This window comes from Numida meleagris, chromosome 6 (genome assembly GCF_002078875.1).
Source record: "Numida meleagris isolate 19003 breed g44 Domestic line chromosome 6, NumMel1.0, whole genome shotgun sequence".
NCBI lineage: Eukaryota > Metazoa > Chordata > Aves > Galliformes > Numididae > Numida > Numida meleagris.
The window spans coordinates 39,449,460-39,463,095 of NC_034414.1; the positions used below are offsets into that span (position 1 = coordinate 39,449,460).

At 41.7% G+C, this 13,636-nt stretch overlaps 1 protein-coding gene across 5 annotated transcripts in view; it reads left to right on the plus strand.

The window, feature by feature from the left end:
* Positions 1–13,636, plus strand: part of TTLL5 (tubulin tyrosine ligase like 5) — a 132,902-nt gene that overhangs the window by 9,872 nt on the left and 109,394 nt on the right. For all 5 annotated transcript variants that reach the window (XR_002440162.1, XM_021401304.1, XM_021401306.1 and 2 more), the window contains exons 10-11: positions 11,366–11,467; positions 11,587–11,678. Coding sequence is in view for 4 of the 5 variants with exons in the window: in XM_021401304.1 (XP_021256979.1) it covers positions 11,366–11,467; positions 11,587–11,678 (194 nt within the window). In the remaining variant the exon portion in view is untranslated. The remainder of the gene's footprint in view (positions 1–11,365; positions 11,468–11,586; positions 11,679–13,636) is intronic.

Here is a 13,636-nt window from a genome sequence, read left to right on the forward strand (position 1 = left end):
ATACAAGGTGAAGATAATCTAAACTTTTTCAGTTTCCATATAACGATAAAGAAAAAAAAGTTTAGAAACCTGTGATTGGTCTTTACAGTCTTAATACCTTCGACTTGTCTTTTAAAATTTATGTCAACATTTGTATTTTCTACACTGTCAAGTATGTTAACTTAGCTAATTTACTGTCCTTACCCTGGTAGATGTCAATTTTCTTTTGTATATAGGTTATGAAAGATACTTAAGATTCCCGGGGGGGACGTTTATCTGCCAAAAATACTTATTTCCCTTCTTTCTTTCAAAAGAAAACTTGAGATGGGCTTTTTTGTATGTCCTGCAGATGGCACTAGCGGTCTTTAGTTGTAGCGATTTGGATTTTTCCCATCCTCTGGATTTCCAAATTCAGATTCTTGGTGGGAGGTGAGGATCTCATTGCTACTGGATTTTGGCTTCCTGTTTAGCAGCTTGGCCTTCCATTTAACACTGTGGTGTTAAGTGCTGCGAGAGACCCCTTTATTGCCTCATGTGGTATAATGCTTTGGTTTAAAGCTGGGACAAAATTTGTGGGGGGGGTGGGGGGGGAGTGCCTTAGCGTTTGGGAGGGGAAGCTAGTTGCTACTTCTTACTCAGAAAAAACTGTGCTTGAGAGTGAGAGCATTGTGTAGCAGAGAACGGAGGTAATGGGCCTGGAATCTATGGTCTTTGCTTTCTGAAAGCATAGGTAGTCTCTGAAGTGTAGATGGGGAAAAACAGGCATTTCAGAAGAGCAACCCAGAAAATGTCACCCCACTTCCTTCTTCTAGCTTGCCTGAAAGGTAATATTTCCCTCTAGTCTTAGGCTTTGCATATTTATAATGTGAGAGGAACCTGACTACTTCTGTAAAGCTGGAACCTCCGCTAGAAAAGAAGTGCTATCAGGAAATCTTAAGATGCATGATCTTCTTGCAGAGGGACTGATTTGATATTGTATGTGTTTGTGATTTGATATTTAACTAGATATGTCCATGGGCCTGGTTTCTCTTGACATAGCTACACTTGCCAAGGTCTGATCTAGAAGGAACATGAAGCCTCAATGCTGAGGAGAAGAAAGGGATTATGGATGCAGCTTGGGTGACTGTATTTAACTGTCCATGTGAAAGAGTGAAGAAAAAATTTCCTTTGAAGGAGTTATGAAAGCTGTATACCCAGAGATATAGCAAAGCTTTCAGCTCTTGCTGGTTGAAATACTGAGTAACAGTTTGATTTGCTGTGGTTTAAGTTCTCTTCTTCAAGGCAATTTTTTGGGAGATGTTGACCATAAAGCTTTTTGTCCTTAATCCTCCAAGAGCATATTGCCAATGGTGATGTTTAGTAAGGTTCCTTTTGTAGCTATTTAGCTACTTCCCCCCTACTCCTTGTGGAATAAACTATACTTAGTGCATAACCTTAAAAAATAGTCAGATATTGGATTTCTGGAGTCTTAGGAAGAAAGGTAGTGTGAATGAGTTCTGTGTTTCAGTTTTTTGTTACAATATAACCTTTCTGGTCTTGTCATCATCTAGATTGATCATCTGTGATTGGCAGCCTGGAGAACTCTATGTTTGCATTGAAGCTATAGGTGTGAGTTGACCACCTGACGCATATATTCTAGAATGGATGGTGCTCTTGATAAGCTTAGTCCAGGTTTGCCCAAGTATATAACTCAATCATCTGATCTTAAGTTAAAAATCTAGCTTGTTTTATTTATCTGACTTCTAAAATATGTGATAAAATACATTTACTGATATACCTTTTAAATCCTAGTATGGATAGGAAGTGAAGTGTTAATAAACTAGAGTCTTAATTACAGGCTGACCTCAGAAAATGCTTTTAAAGGTGACTCACCATACCCAAGAAATAGTTACATGGGTATTAGCAGGTGCAAGTCCCAAGGCTGCTCTTATGGCAGCTGTTGAACTGGTGGACTGTGTGGTTTTTTTGGAGGGGCATGCTTCAAAGATGAGGATAGCAAACCTGACTGGTGCTTGAAGTACAGGTAAAGAGGACATGGGGAGTGCTCCCTCCAACAGCACAGGCTGCTCCTCGCCCCATGTTACCAACTAGGGGTGGGATGCTTCTCAGTCTTCTATGTGATTTCCCCTCTTCTGAGGTATCTCAATGTGAGGCAGATAGGAGTCTAGTCCTGTCTTGCTTGGTGCCTGCAGAAAAAGTGGGACTTGACACGTGTTAGTGGTAGGAGTTCATAGTGAAATGTTGTCTTGTTTTCAGGATACTTCTCTATAACCTCTTTCTTGCCTAAACTGCAAGATTTGGGTAGCCATGCTTCAGAGCATGAGTGGCTCGAAGGGCATTAGTCCAGGGGGAATTTGTTAGTCAGATTTACACTGAAATTGAAAAACAGATTTTAAAAAACAAAACAAAACACCGCAAGAACACTTGGTTTTCAGCTCAAAGGCCCCCAAGGAGCAGCAGCTGGAGGGAAACTTTCCAGGGTGACTTGAGACAGTGGCACCTAGGCTTCTCAGTGCTCCCACAAGCTACCTTGCTGCCACCTGAGCTCCCACTGCCCCTTGACAGAACCCCTCCTTCAGTAGCCTGGCTTCCTAGTTAGCACTGGCTCTGCTGGGATATTTACCTTTTCTGTGCTGGATTCCTGTGGTTTCCAAAGAATTCAGGTGTTTGCTATGAGCCAAGAAATTCACATTACCTCACAGGCTGTGCTTGGACCAGAGTGTGCTGCAGCAGCTTGGTTCCCCCATTGCAGTAACCCCTGTCAGGCCTCTGCTTCTGAAGGAATGCATTTTGTTTCTACGCAGGCACCTGGGAGCAAACTACAACTGCTGAGGTAGACATCAGCTTGCACAGAAGCTATGGAGCAGTGTTTCACTGGGCATCCCCTCTGGGCTTTGGGCCATGGAGTAGTGCATCCAGACAGGAGGGTTTCTACTGCTTCCTTCCTTCTGTTAAGAGAAGCAGGGTTTGAATGACCAAAGGGAAGGATAGATCCATCTGCATATAGTTTATATGATTTTCTTAATAAAAATGTACTGTGTATACAGACACCTGTTACCCCATTTTAGACTCTGTTTACTTTAAATTTGCTTGTGTAAAATTGGTTTGTTGGGCCTAAGGCTGCTACTGTTTGTAACGCAGTGGGAGTATGTAATAAATTATATATAATATTACACTAACGTTATAAATGTACAAATATATACATGTATATAAAAATATATATGATGTAAGCACGCACCGTGTATGCATGTATATACATAGTTTGCTCCAGAAATAATGCCTTCTATTTATTTATGTGGAAACCACAACAGATGCAAAGAGTACAAGAGCGTTACTTCATTGAGCAAATTCTCAGCTACAAAATGCTATTTTTCAGCATAGTCACTGTCATTAGCTACGCATTTTTACCAGAGATGAACAAGAGCCTATATGCTGCGCTCGTAAAAAAAAAAAAAAAAAAAAAAAAAAAAAAAAAAATCTGTACCAGTGGAGGTGTGACCCACTGTTGCCACAGCTGAAACACACCACCCACTGCCTCACTGTGCTCACACCCACTCTTTGGTCCCCATAAATGTTCAGCAAGTGTCAGTGAATGTCAGTGGGTGCAGTTTTTTCTGCACGGAGGGACTCAGTTCCATACCTTTGCTTCATGTGCGCTTCCATGTCAGATGCCATTTTGTCAGAGTGGTCAAGATTGGAAGGGACCTCTGAAGTTTATCACCTAGTCTAAATCCTCTGTGCAAGTAAGGCCACTCAGATCTCGTTGACCAGAACCATGTCCAGGTGCTTTTGAGTATCTCCATGGATAGAGACTCCACAGCCTCTCTGGGCAACCTGTTAGTGCTCAGTCACCCTGCAATGATTCTGTATATTCCTTAGGTTCAAAAACCTGCTAAGGACAGTGCATGTGCTGGAAATTCACAAATTTGTTATGAAAACATTTTTTTTAAAAGCATGAAAAATGAAGAACCCCAAATCTTGTCTTTTCCCTGCAATTTCTGGTGAAATTGCTCCAGGATCTTGTTCTTTAACATAGAACTGCTTGCATCATTTTATCTGTCTTGGTTGGGGAAACTGCCATAGCAGAGATATCACTGAAACTCTTTTTGTTTTTTTTTTGTAAATCTTTTGCAGGGTTTGCCTTTTATTCCTGCTCTCTTCTTAACTGATGTATTGGGTAGATGCTGTTAAATAAGTAACGTTGTTGTTGGGAGATTGTGATGTTCTTTACTGGTTCTTCTTTTTTCTGACCTGTGCTGTAAGGGAACAGACTCCCAGGTAGCATTCTGGAACCCAGACCTTGGTGCTGTTTAAAATGGAAGTATTTGTAGTTCTCTTCTGCCAATTCTTGTCCATTGAACAATTACCTCAGGGCAGTTGCTTGGTTCTTTTGGTCCTGACCTTAGCAGCAGTTCATGAGAACCATAAAGAGAATGGTGCAACAAGTGGTGCAAACAAACTTCTATGTGGCCTTTATTCCCTAAACAAAGTGGTAGCCAGTAGACTAGCAGGGAAGCTAAAATCCATTTACTGGACAGGGAGGGGGGAAGGGGAAGGAAAATAGACTGAGAAAGTGACTCCAATTATAAAATGTGAGGAGCGTGCTTATAGAAACACTGGTTATTTCCAGGACATTTAGGCAGGAACCCTGTGTGTAGTCATGGAAAAGACTGTCGTAATGTGTGCTTTTTCTGTAGCACTTGTTTGAGAGAAAAGGGATTAACTATTCTTTCCTTTCTCCTACTCCAGGGTCTTTTCTCTTCTCCTCCTCCTTTCCCAGGCCCTGGCTTGATGTCTCAAGCATTCCAGGGCTGCCAAGTTTTATGCAAACCCATGAAACAACTTCTGTAAATATTTAATGATCCAGTTTACGTATTTTCAAAATGACTTGCATATGACAAACTTCACCTTGTGGCCAATTCATTTCCCAAAGTAGTACTGAGAATAAGAGCAACATGCAACCCCTCAGGTAGTTTCCTGCCTGAATGTGTAGTAGTTGAATGGTAGGCTGTTTATATTAGGGCAGTGTAAGGATGGGAGATGGGGCAAATAAAAATTTGGAGTGGTATGGTGAATTTGGGAATTTCTGGAGGTAAGTACAGGCTCTGTGGTGTATTTTTTAGATTGCTAGGTCAAAAGGCAGAAGTTGTGCATGTCGCTTGTGGAGCAGATGGGCTGCTGAAGGTGGTCTTACAAGGTGGGGAGAGTGGGCAGTAGTTGCTCAGTGAGTGGTGAGAAGTCTCAGCACCAATGGTGATTTCTGACAAGGGAAGTGTGCTGCGTGACAGGGAGGTGGAGAGTTGGGATACCTCTGGATGATTTACTGTTAATCTGGTGACTGCGGATCCTTCTGGATTCCTCTGAAGGAATTAGTAAGCGTTTCTCCCTTTATCTTTTTGTTGCTGCTGGTTAGACCAGCTGCTGCCACTACTGCCATCCTACCACTGCTTGCATTTCATTGCTCTTTCCCTTTCTGTGATCCAATGGAAAATGCATTCAGAGGAAGGCAAATGCATTCTTGTTGAAGGTGAGCAGCGTATAGTTGCTAGTAAAGGGAACCAGTTTTTGCCTTCGGCTCAAGCTGGCATGTACCTTTGTGACTTTTAGCTGAGATGCAAGGAGGTGTGTTGTGTCAGAACTGTTGAATGTATGAGCGCCACTTTTCTATTCTAGATTTTAAATTCAGAAATGAAGGGCATCTGCTCTGTCCTAGGGAAGAGAAGGAGCAGTGGAAAGAGTGAAGGCTGCAAGGGCTGTTCGTAATCTGATTGCTGCTGCTTCTGCCTGGGAGGCTGGATTGCTGGCAGCAATTCGAGTGGAAACAGAAGAGCGCACAGTCAACCTCAGTTTAACCTTTCTTCTTTCCAGCTGTAGTCTTGGAGTAAATGCTCCCTCAGAATGCTTCTGTCTAGAAGCCTTTGGAATATAATCTCTTGTATATCGTGCTCGGAGGTGTCCTTAATTTTGTTAACTTATCCCTTTCCTCAGGTTTTTAGAAAAGCAAGATTCATCAGAAGGGGAGAGTCTTTGAGAGAATGGTAGTGTAGCAAGGCCAGGGAAACAAGCTGTTGAAAGCGATTCTCTCACTTGTTTGGTGTGAGCAGTGAATACAAACAGTTACATCTGTGAGCAATAGTATGTGTGTGATGTCATATTGGGCTTATGTGGTAAGGTTTTGGTAGCAGCATGCTGCAGGGGTGGCCTCTGGGAGCAGAATCCAGCAGCTGCTCCATGTCAGATCAGAGCCAGCTCCAAAAGGGACCCTCTGCTGGCCAGAGCTTAGCTATGAGTGGTGCTGGTTGTTCCTCTGGAAGAGCAGATTTAAGAAAGGGAAAAAATGCTATGTGACAGGAGCTGGGAGAAAGTGGCATGGTGGAGCTGAGCTACCTGTCAGTGTGAAAGCACCACAACACATAGCACAGAGGTGTCCCAGGCTAGGGCTGTGGTAGGGAACTATTCCTCTCCCTTCCTCTGTATGTTTCCATTCCCCACCAACAGCCATCGTCAAATGGAAACTTGTGCTTAAGAAGCTGTATTATGGAGAAAACAAATCTGAGTTCAGACCGAAACAGAGCAGATATCCTTTTGATGGTGGATATAGAACAGCAGAAATTCCTTTTTTGACCCTCTCTGTAAAATTTCACATTGTTAGCGGGAAGAACTTATGTTTTACATGAGATAGTAGTGCGTCTGCTTGCACTGCTCTAAAGTGGCAGGAGTGTTGTCTAATTAACAGTGGAACATTTGAACTGTTCCTAGACTTTTTTTTTTTTTTTTTAAGAAGCCCTACAGGAAAATTGTTGTTAAGAATTCGAAGCAGTGTGAATTTAGCAGTTGAACCACTCGGGCCACACAAGCTTACCTGCCAGCAATACACAACAGCGAGTGTGTTGGCTTTCTGTAACACAAAGCGTTTTGAGTAGTATCTGGCTTGGTCAGGATTGGTTTACAACAGGAAAGTAAGAGTTAGTTGCAGCAGAGCAAGAAGAGGGTGGTGTTAGTGAGCACAAGATGGCATCTTTGAAGCTTTTCACTTGATAAAATAGCCTCCTTTGGCTGAAGATGTGCCTCCCCGTGTGGATACACCGGCCTGTAATTTCAGAGTATTCTTGGATTCCTGGCTGTTTCCAGGCTCCCACATAGCAGCATCTACTAGTAATACTTTGGCTAGGAAACAGTCCTATCCTGGCGGATGGTGACCTGGCCTCGGTTATTTGTGCCTTCATCATTGTTTGGCTGGATTATAGCAATATGAGATACCTGGGCATGAAGCCTTTAGTGCTTAGGAAAATAGCTTGTACTGAATGTTGCAGCATGTGCTCATGGTAAACTGTGTTACTAGGAAAATATCAGACTTGCCCTTTACTTTCTGTGACACCTTCCCATATAGTTTTTAAACTGTTTATAGGATCTTGGCCCTTATCTTTTAGTTGATAAACGTTCTGTGTTTTGGATCAGTAAAAGATTACTGGCGCTTTTTAATGACGTGGACAGAAGCTTGATCATCCTCTAAAAGATTGAAAGACTTAATAAAAGTTTATTCTTATCTAAGGAGATTTTGTAAGAAAATTTTGCAAACATTAAATTTTTCCTACTTTCCAGTCTTACAGGCCTGTTCCTATGACCTTACTGTATCTAGAACTTTCTGGTTTTTTGTTGAAGCAAGACATTCTGTAGCATACAAGTCTCTTTCCTGGAGAGTCCAAGTGTGGCAGGTGAATAGCCTTGTTACTGCTTTGGAAGAAAAGTGCAGTGATGTATTGTATAAAAAGCTGTGGAACTGTAAAGTGCTAAAAGTAATCATAACTAGTGATAGTAATGCTCTGCTATTCCAAGTGAGTGCTAATGTCTTATAAGGAAATTTGGGCTATTGCCAATATTGTACTTGTGTACTTGTACTGTACATTGGAATCCCTTCTGAATCATCAGTTCCCATGGAATTGATTGAATTCCTAGGGAAGGTAATGCAAGCCTTTGAAAGTTAACAAACTGCTGTTTAGAAGTACCATATCTGGTAGGGGTTGATATTCTCGTATTTCTGATTATGTGCATAATTGACAGCAACAAAAGCAATAGAAATGTGGTGAACCTAATTGTGCACTGCTTGAAAGTATTGAAGGATCCCTGACTTTTTGAAATAGCTTGCTGCCTATGCTGTGTCTTCCAGGACCTGGCTGAAAGTGTATTACCAACAAGTGCTTTCAGTATGCTGCTAATAAATGATTGTTAAGGTGGAGATGATGAAGTCTTGATTAAGAATCAAATACATGGCAGGGTTGTTAGTATTTTCAAAGCAGAAGAGCTGAATCCAGGAAACATACGGTTAAACTGAAACGAAATGCTAATATTTTAAGCTGTGGAAATTTGTGGAAAGGGGATCCAAGCTTCCAAGCTGCTTTCTGTTGCCAACTGCACTAACTTCAGGTATAGTTAAAGCTGAGAAAAATATGGTGAAAGATTATGCCGGTGTTTTTTTTAAACTCGCCACTCAGTTGCCTCATGAAGGTTTTTTCCTGCTCCCGCTTGTGTATTTAAAAATAAGTTTAATTTGACGTGCATCTTTATGAATTTGCTTGTATTGTTCCTGAAGTGGAGAGAGATTTCTCAAACTGGCTATCAAATGAAGGCATTAGTGATTTCAGTTTCACTGAGAAGTGAGGTTTTTGGCAGTTTTTCTAAAGAAAAGATTATTGTGTGTCTTGTTGTTGGATGTTCTTGTATAGTTCAGTTTCTTCTAAACTGAGGAAAACAATAAAGGAAAGATAAAGAGAGATGGCATTAATAAAGTGAAGGAGGTTGCTTTTTTTTCCATCGAGTTCATTGTATATCCAGATTCTCCAGATTCCCTTCCCTTTCTCCCTCATTTTTGATCACTGCTTCTCTTTTCCTGCTTTGAGGGTTCATAAAATATACTGTTCTTCTCTTGGAAATGACTTGCTCTTCTACCTTGGTGCTTCCTTTCGCTCTTGCTACTCTTCTTAGGATAGCATATGTTTTACTTCCACATTACCTTTTCCCCCTTATCTCTTCTGAGGTATTAACATCTTAAACTACAGTAGTATAGGAGAATGAGTTGGAATGAAGAAGATGGTGGTATGGGGCTTCTGTTGTTGTTTTGGAGGACTTTTTTTTTTTTTTTTTTTGGTTGGCTGAGATTTTGGTGTATGTAAGGTTGTTGGTTGTTTTTTTTTTTCTTTCTGGTAGTTCTGCCAGTAGCCTAGATTCTGTTCTTGATCTTTTGTTTAATGTATTTTGTCCAAAATCTGAAGCTAAAAGTAGATGGTGAAAAAGTAACTAATGAGATACAGGCTAAGTAAATTATTACGTTACACTTGATGGCAGGTCCATGTCTGGTTCTAGAATTTTACAAACATGACCACAAATGATATTATCTTCTGCTTAATATTTGTTTTATTTCAATTTAATCGGTGGCTGTTTGTAAAGTGAAGACACTACTTTATAGTCTGACTGTACATCCTAACAACCTCCTGTATCATACCCAGAAGAGAGTGTGGCTGTATCTGATGGGAAGTTAATTGGTGTTCTTCTGTATTTGCTCAAGTCGTTCACAGATCTAACTGACAGAACTTATCTGACTTGCCTGTGGCTGCACAATTTGTGGAGTGAATCAAGGAGAATGGCTGGAACATGCACGTGAGCAGGCAGTGAGCTTTTAGGTGCAGTACATCCTTTGACTGACAAAGGCTGATCATGCAACTACATGTTTAGAATGTGACTTCTGTACAAGTTGCAATTTTAAATGCTTTAAACTGGCATGACTGTGAGAAGAAACAGTCCTGCACTTTTCCTGGCTGCTATTCACGTTTTCCTGTTGACCTTTTCCTGATAGAGGTATGTGATCAGTTCCCCTTTGACTGCACAATGTGAACTATAACGGAGGGGTAGCATGCGCAGCGGTTCTAGAGGTTGGTTGTGGGAAGCTTCTTTTGCTCCCCAAGAAGCTTTTATTGTTTCAGCATTCATTCAACCTCTTCCTAAAGAAGTATGCTTGTGATAAGTTTGCTTGAGTGCAATTTTGTGCCTTACTTCTGTACACATTCAGGGCTAGTGCTGTCGCTTGTATTCTGTTACCCCAAACCTTTCTGCATGGTAAACTGATCTGAGTTGCTAAACAGCTCGGTGTAAAAAGGCTGTTCTTAGGTGGCATGTTGTGCAGTGACAGACACTCTTCACTCTTTTACTAGTGCAGATAGAGTGAAGCTGAGTAGCTGAGCAAAGAACATGGCTACTGGAAAAAAAAAGTTCTTACCAATTTCATTTGTAGCTATATGCTCTGCTGTTTTCTTTGCCTCTTCACTCCCAATACAAACGCAAAATAAAATAAAATAAAAATAAAAATAAAAACCGTCCAACTCAAACCTGTTTTTCAGTTGGGTCAGTTCTTTGGTTTATTTCAATGCAGACATCTGTGATGACAAGGTATGGCTAAGAGGGTATTGATGGATTACTTGGTTGCAGTACTGGTAATTAATGCCTTTTAATTAGAAAGTCACCACTGATGTTGACATAAGAAGAAACAAGCTGATTAAATTGTGGTATTATTGGCTGTAACAGGGTTCAGACTGTAACAAACTGGATGAGATAGCGGTCACTTCTGTGATTCTGTGACTTGCTCCTGATTGCAGTCTGTTTGTCCTTTCCTCCTGCACAAGTCAGATGGAATCTTTGGGATATGGAAGGGTTGCATAGTCCCCAACAGCCTGGAGCAGATGCTGCCTTGTTGGGCAAATTGATCTGGCCTGCAGGTTCTGTCCCTCGTTTCCTTACTTGTTCTTGAGAAAGAGGATTGACAGTTGTAGGCTGTACAGTCAGCAGGATAGAAATCTGTTCCCACAGTCAGCCTTTCCTGGCTGTGGGAACAGGTATCTGTGGAGTACAGAAGAACTCAGCTGTGTTTGTAAGTCACTTCAGGGAATATTAGCTGTGATGTGTGTATGTAGCATAACTGCTATAGGTGTGTGTGCATTTCCCAGGACCAGTGATATTACATCTTCATGGTAGGTCCCATTGTGAAATTGAAGGAGCTGTGGCACTAGCCACAACTAAAGCTGAGTGGCCTGTCTAGCCAGAATCAAAGCAGTCAAGAAAAAATGTGCCTAGCGTGTATACTGTTAGGTCTGGAAAACTCCCAGGAGAATAAATGGAGCTCCCTGCTTTCAGACGCTGAAAAAGAGATGAAGTGTGTCTGAATGTGGCCCTGAACTGTATGTTATTTTGTTTTGGTCAGGAGAGGTTGCATTTGATGAAGTCACGTTGCTTACATCCCCTCCCTAGATGCTGGAGTCAAATGGTCCGTGTAATAGATTTTATTTAGCAAGCATATCACTCATTCCAGAAACACTATAAATCTTGTCCCTCTTTACAGGTTTGCAACTGTGAGGTATGACCAGGCATCTAAGAACATTAAAAACCAGTTTATGCATTTGACCAACTACAGTGTCAACAAGAAGAGTGGAGATTATGTCAGGTACTTGGCTGGAAAATGGAACTTGATTTCTCGAGGCTCGGTCAACTTACGTTAGTTGGTCTAAGGTTGGTACCAGTCCTCAGTTATGCCATTGGTGTAAACTTCTTTGTTTATTTTAGCTGTGATGATCCTGAAGTGGAAGATTATGGAAATAAGTGGAGCATGAGCGCAATGCTGAGGTACTTAAAACAAGAGGGGAGAGACACTGCAGGTCAGTAGAGATTGTGTTGTTCTATTCCTTCATTAGATCCTAATCATCCCACTAGTATGAATTGTAAAAAGTCAGGGAAGAGCCGTAGTGAATCCCATTTAGCATCAGAGCAGGGTGGAGGGAAGCCTTGTTCCTTACAGCTTTCTCACTAGAGCTGTGCACTTATTCTTTATCCCTAGAGGTGAGTCCTATCCCCAGAGGTAAGGCCTATCCCCTTCCCTTTTGCAAATAGTATTCTGAGCTTTTCATAGGGTGTGCTTCTTAATATTTTTACCTACATTTCCCCTTTCTTAAGGTCATTCCATCCCTTCTAAAAGCTTCCCTCCCTCTACTGCTCCCATGGCCTGTTCAGTCTGATGAATGACCAACCTCTGGAGAGCTGTGCCAGTTTGAATGACTCTTGGATGTGGTGTCATCTTTCCATGGCTCAGGTTTTTGCTGAGTGTTTTCATTTCAGTCTGTGTTTCATATAAAAGTTGCTCCCTCCTCCCCACCTTTGCCAGGTCTGCTGGGAGTCAATGCATATGCAGAGCAGAATCCAGGTATATCCTTTAAGGGATAAATTAGCTGTGATACTGAGCCATCAGTTACACTACTGGTAACAGCTGTGCCCATCCTGCAACTGTTGCCAGAAAACGCTTAGATGGTGTTGGAAGGGGCTTGAATCTGGCTTTCAGATGGAAGTAGACTTTTTCCCCATCACGTGTATGCGTGGCTGTCTGATTACTTCTTATACCATATGTTTTCAGTCAGCTCTGCAGATGTAGTTATTAATATTGAAAAGTCCTGTTCCCCTGCCCTCTCCAAGTATAAGATGTGCTCTTAAGTAAACTGCTGAGCAATGTAAACAGGCTTCTCTGTAACTGCTTGTCACAAGACTTCTTGCACCTTTCTCTGATGCATCTGGTTCTGGTCATAGGGAGGCAGAACTCTGGCTGGAAGGTGCTGGCTCTGTCTGGGCTGGCAAGTTTTTTGTGCTCTGAGATGTTTATGTGCACCTACGTTCCCGTGCTTTGTTGCTTCCACTTCCGCTTCCTGTGACAGAGAAGCTGACATCTGAATTTGCTTGCGTGCTCGTTTGTAATTATTCAGGTCCCTGCATGCATACAAAAAATAGTAATTGTGTGTCTAAATCAAACTCTTTAGTCAAGTGGTTGGTACTGGATGTTTTCTGGGACAGGGATTTCCAAATGTTTGCGTGGGTTTGCTGGAGGTTTTGATGTGTTTGCTTGTGTTCCGTTTGAGGGGTGAGAGAGGCTATGCTATCATCCTTGCTAGTTTTTCAGACTAGGGCTCTGGTGTTTGCTCCTTCCCCCCTCCTCTCACTTCTCTGTTGTTTGTCCTTGAAAACAGAAACTATGTTCTTTCTATTGCATGACTCATCCCAAGCTGAGTGTAGGATCCGCGTCTGTATCTAATGTGCATCTTTTTTTGCCTTTTGCTCCCTGTCTCAACACTGCTGCTTATTTCCAAGCTCTGTTTGTGGGCTTATACAGGAGCCAGAGGGAACTTCCTTACTGAAGCCGCAGGTTGTAGATCAGCAGTACTGGGAGCTGTCACTAGTTGTGTCATTTTGAAGTAATTTGTAAATCATGGTCTGGGAACAGCTGCTTTAGAGGAAGGTGCAATATCATGGAACATATATTACATGGAAGTCCACAACAAAAAAATATTTTGTACCTTAGTGGCTGTGGTTTAAAGGCTTACCATGCTAACACACTCATGTTTAATCCTTCCTAATCTCCTGAGAGAGCAATGATCAGACTCCAGCTGACTTGTGCTGATGTGCTTGCCACATGTTTCTGCTTACTTGCACTTGTATCATACTCACTTGTGACCATTTTTGCAGTAGGTTACTTCTGCATGTATATGTTCCTGCTTGCATGGATTTCCAAACATTGCTTTGTCATTCGTAGGCTCTCATGTGCTTTGATTCACAAAGGTATCTGTCCACGTAT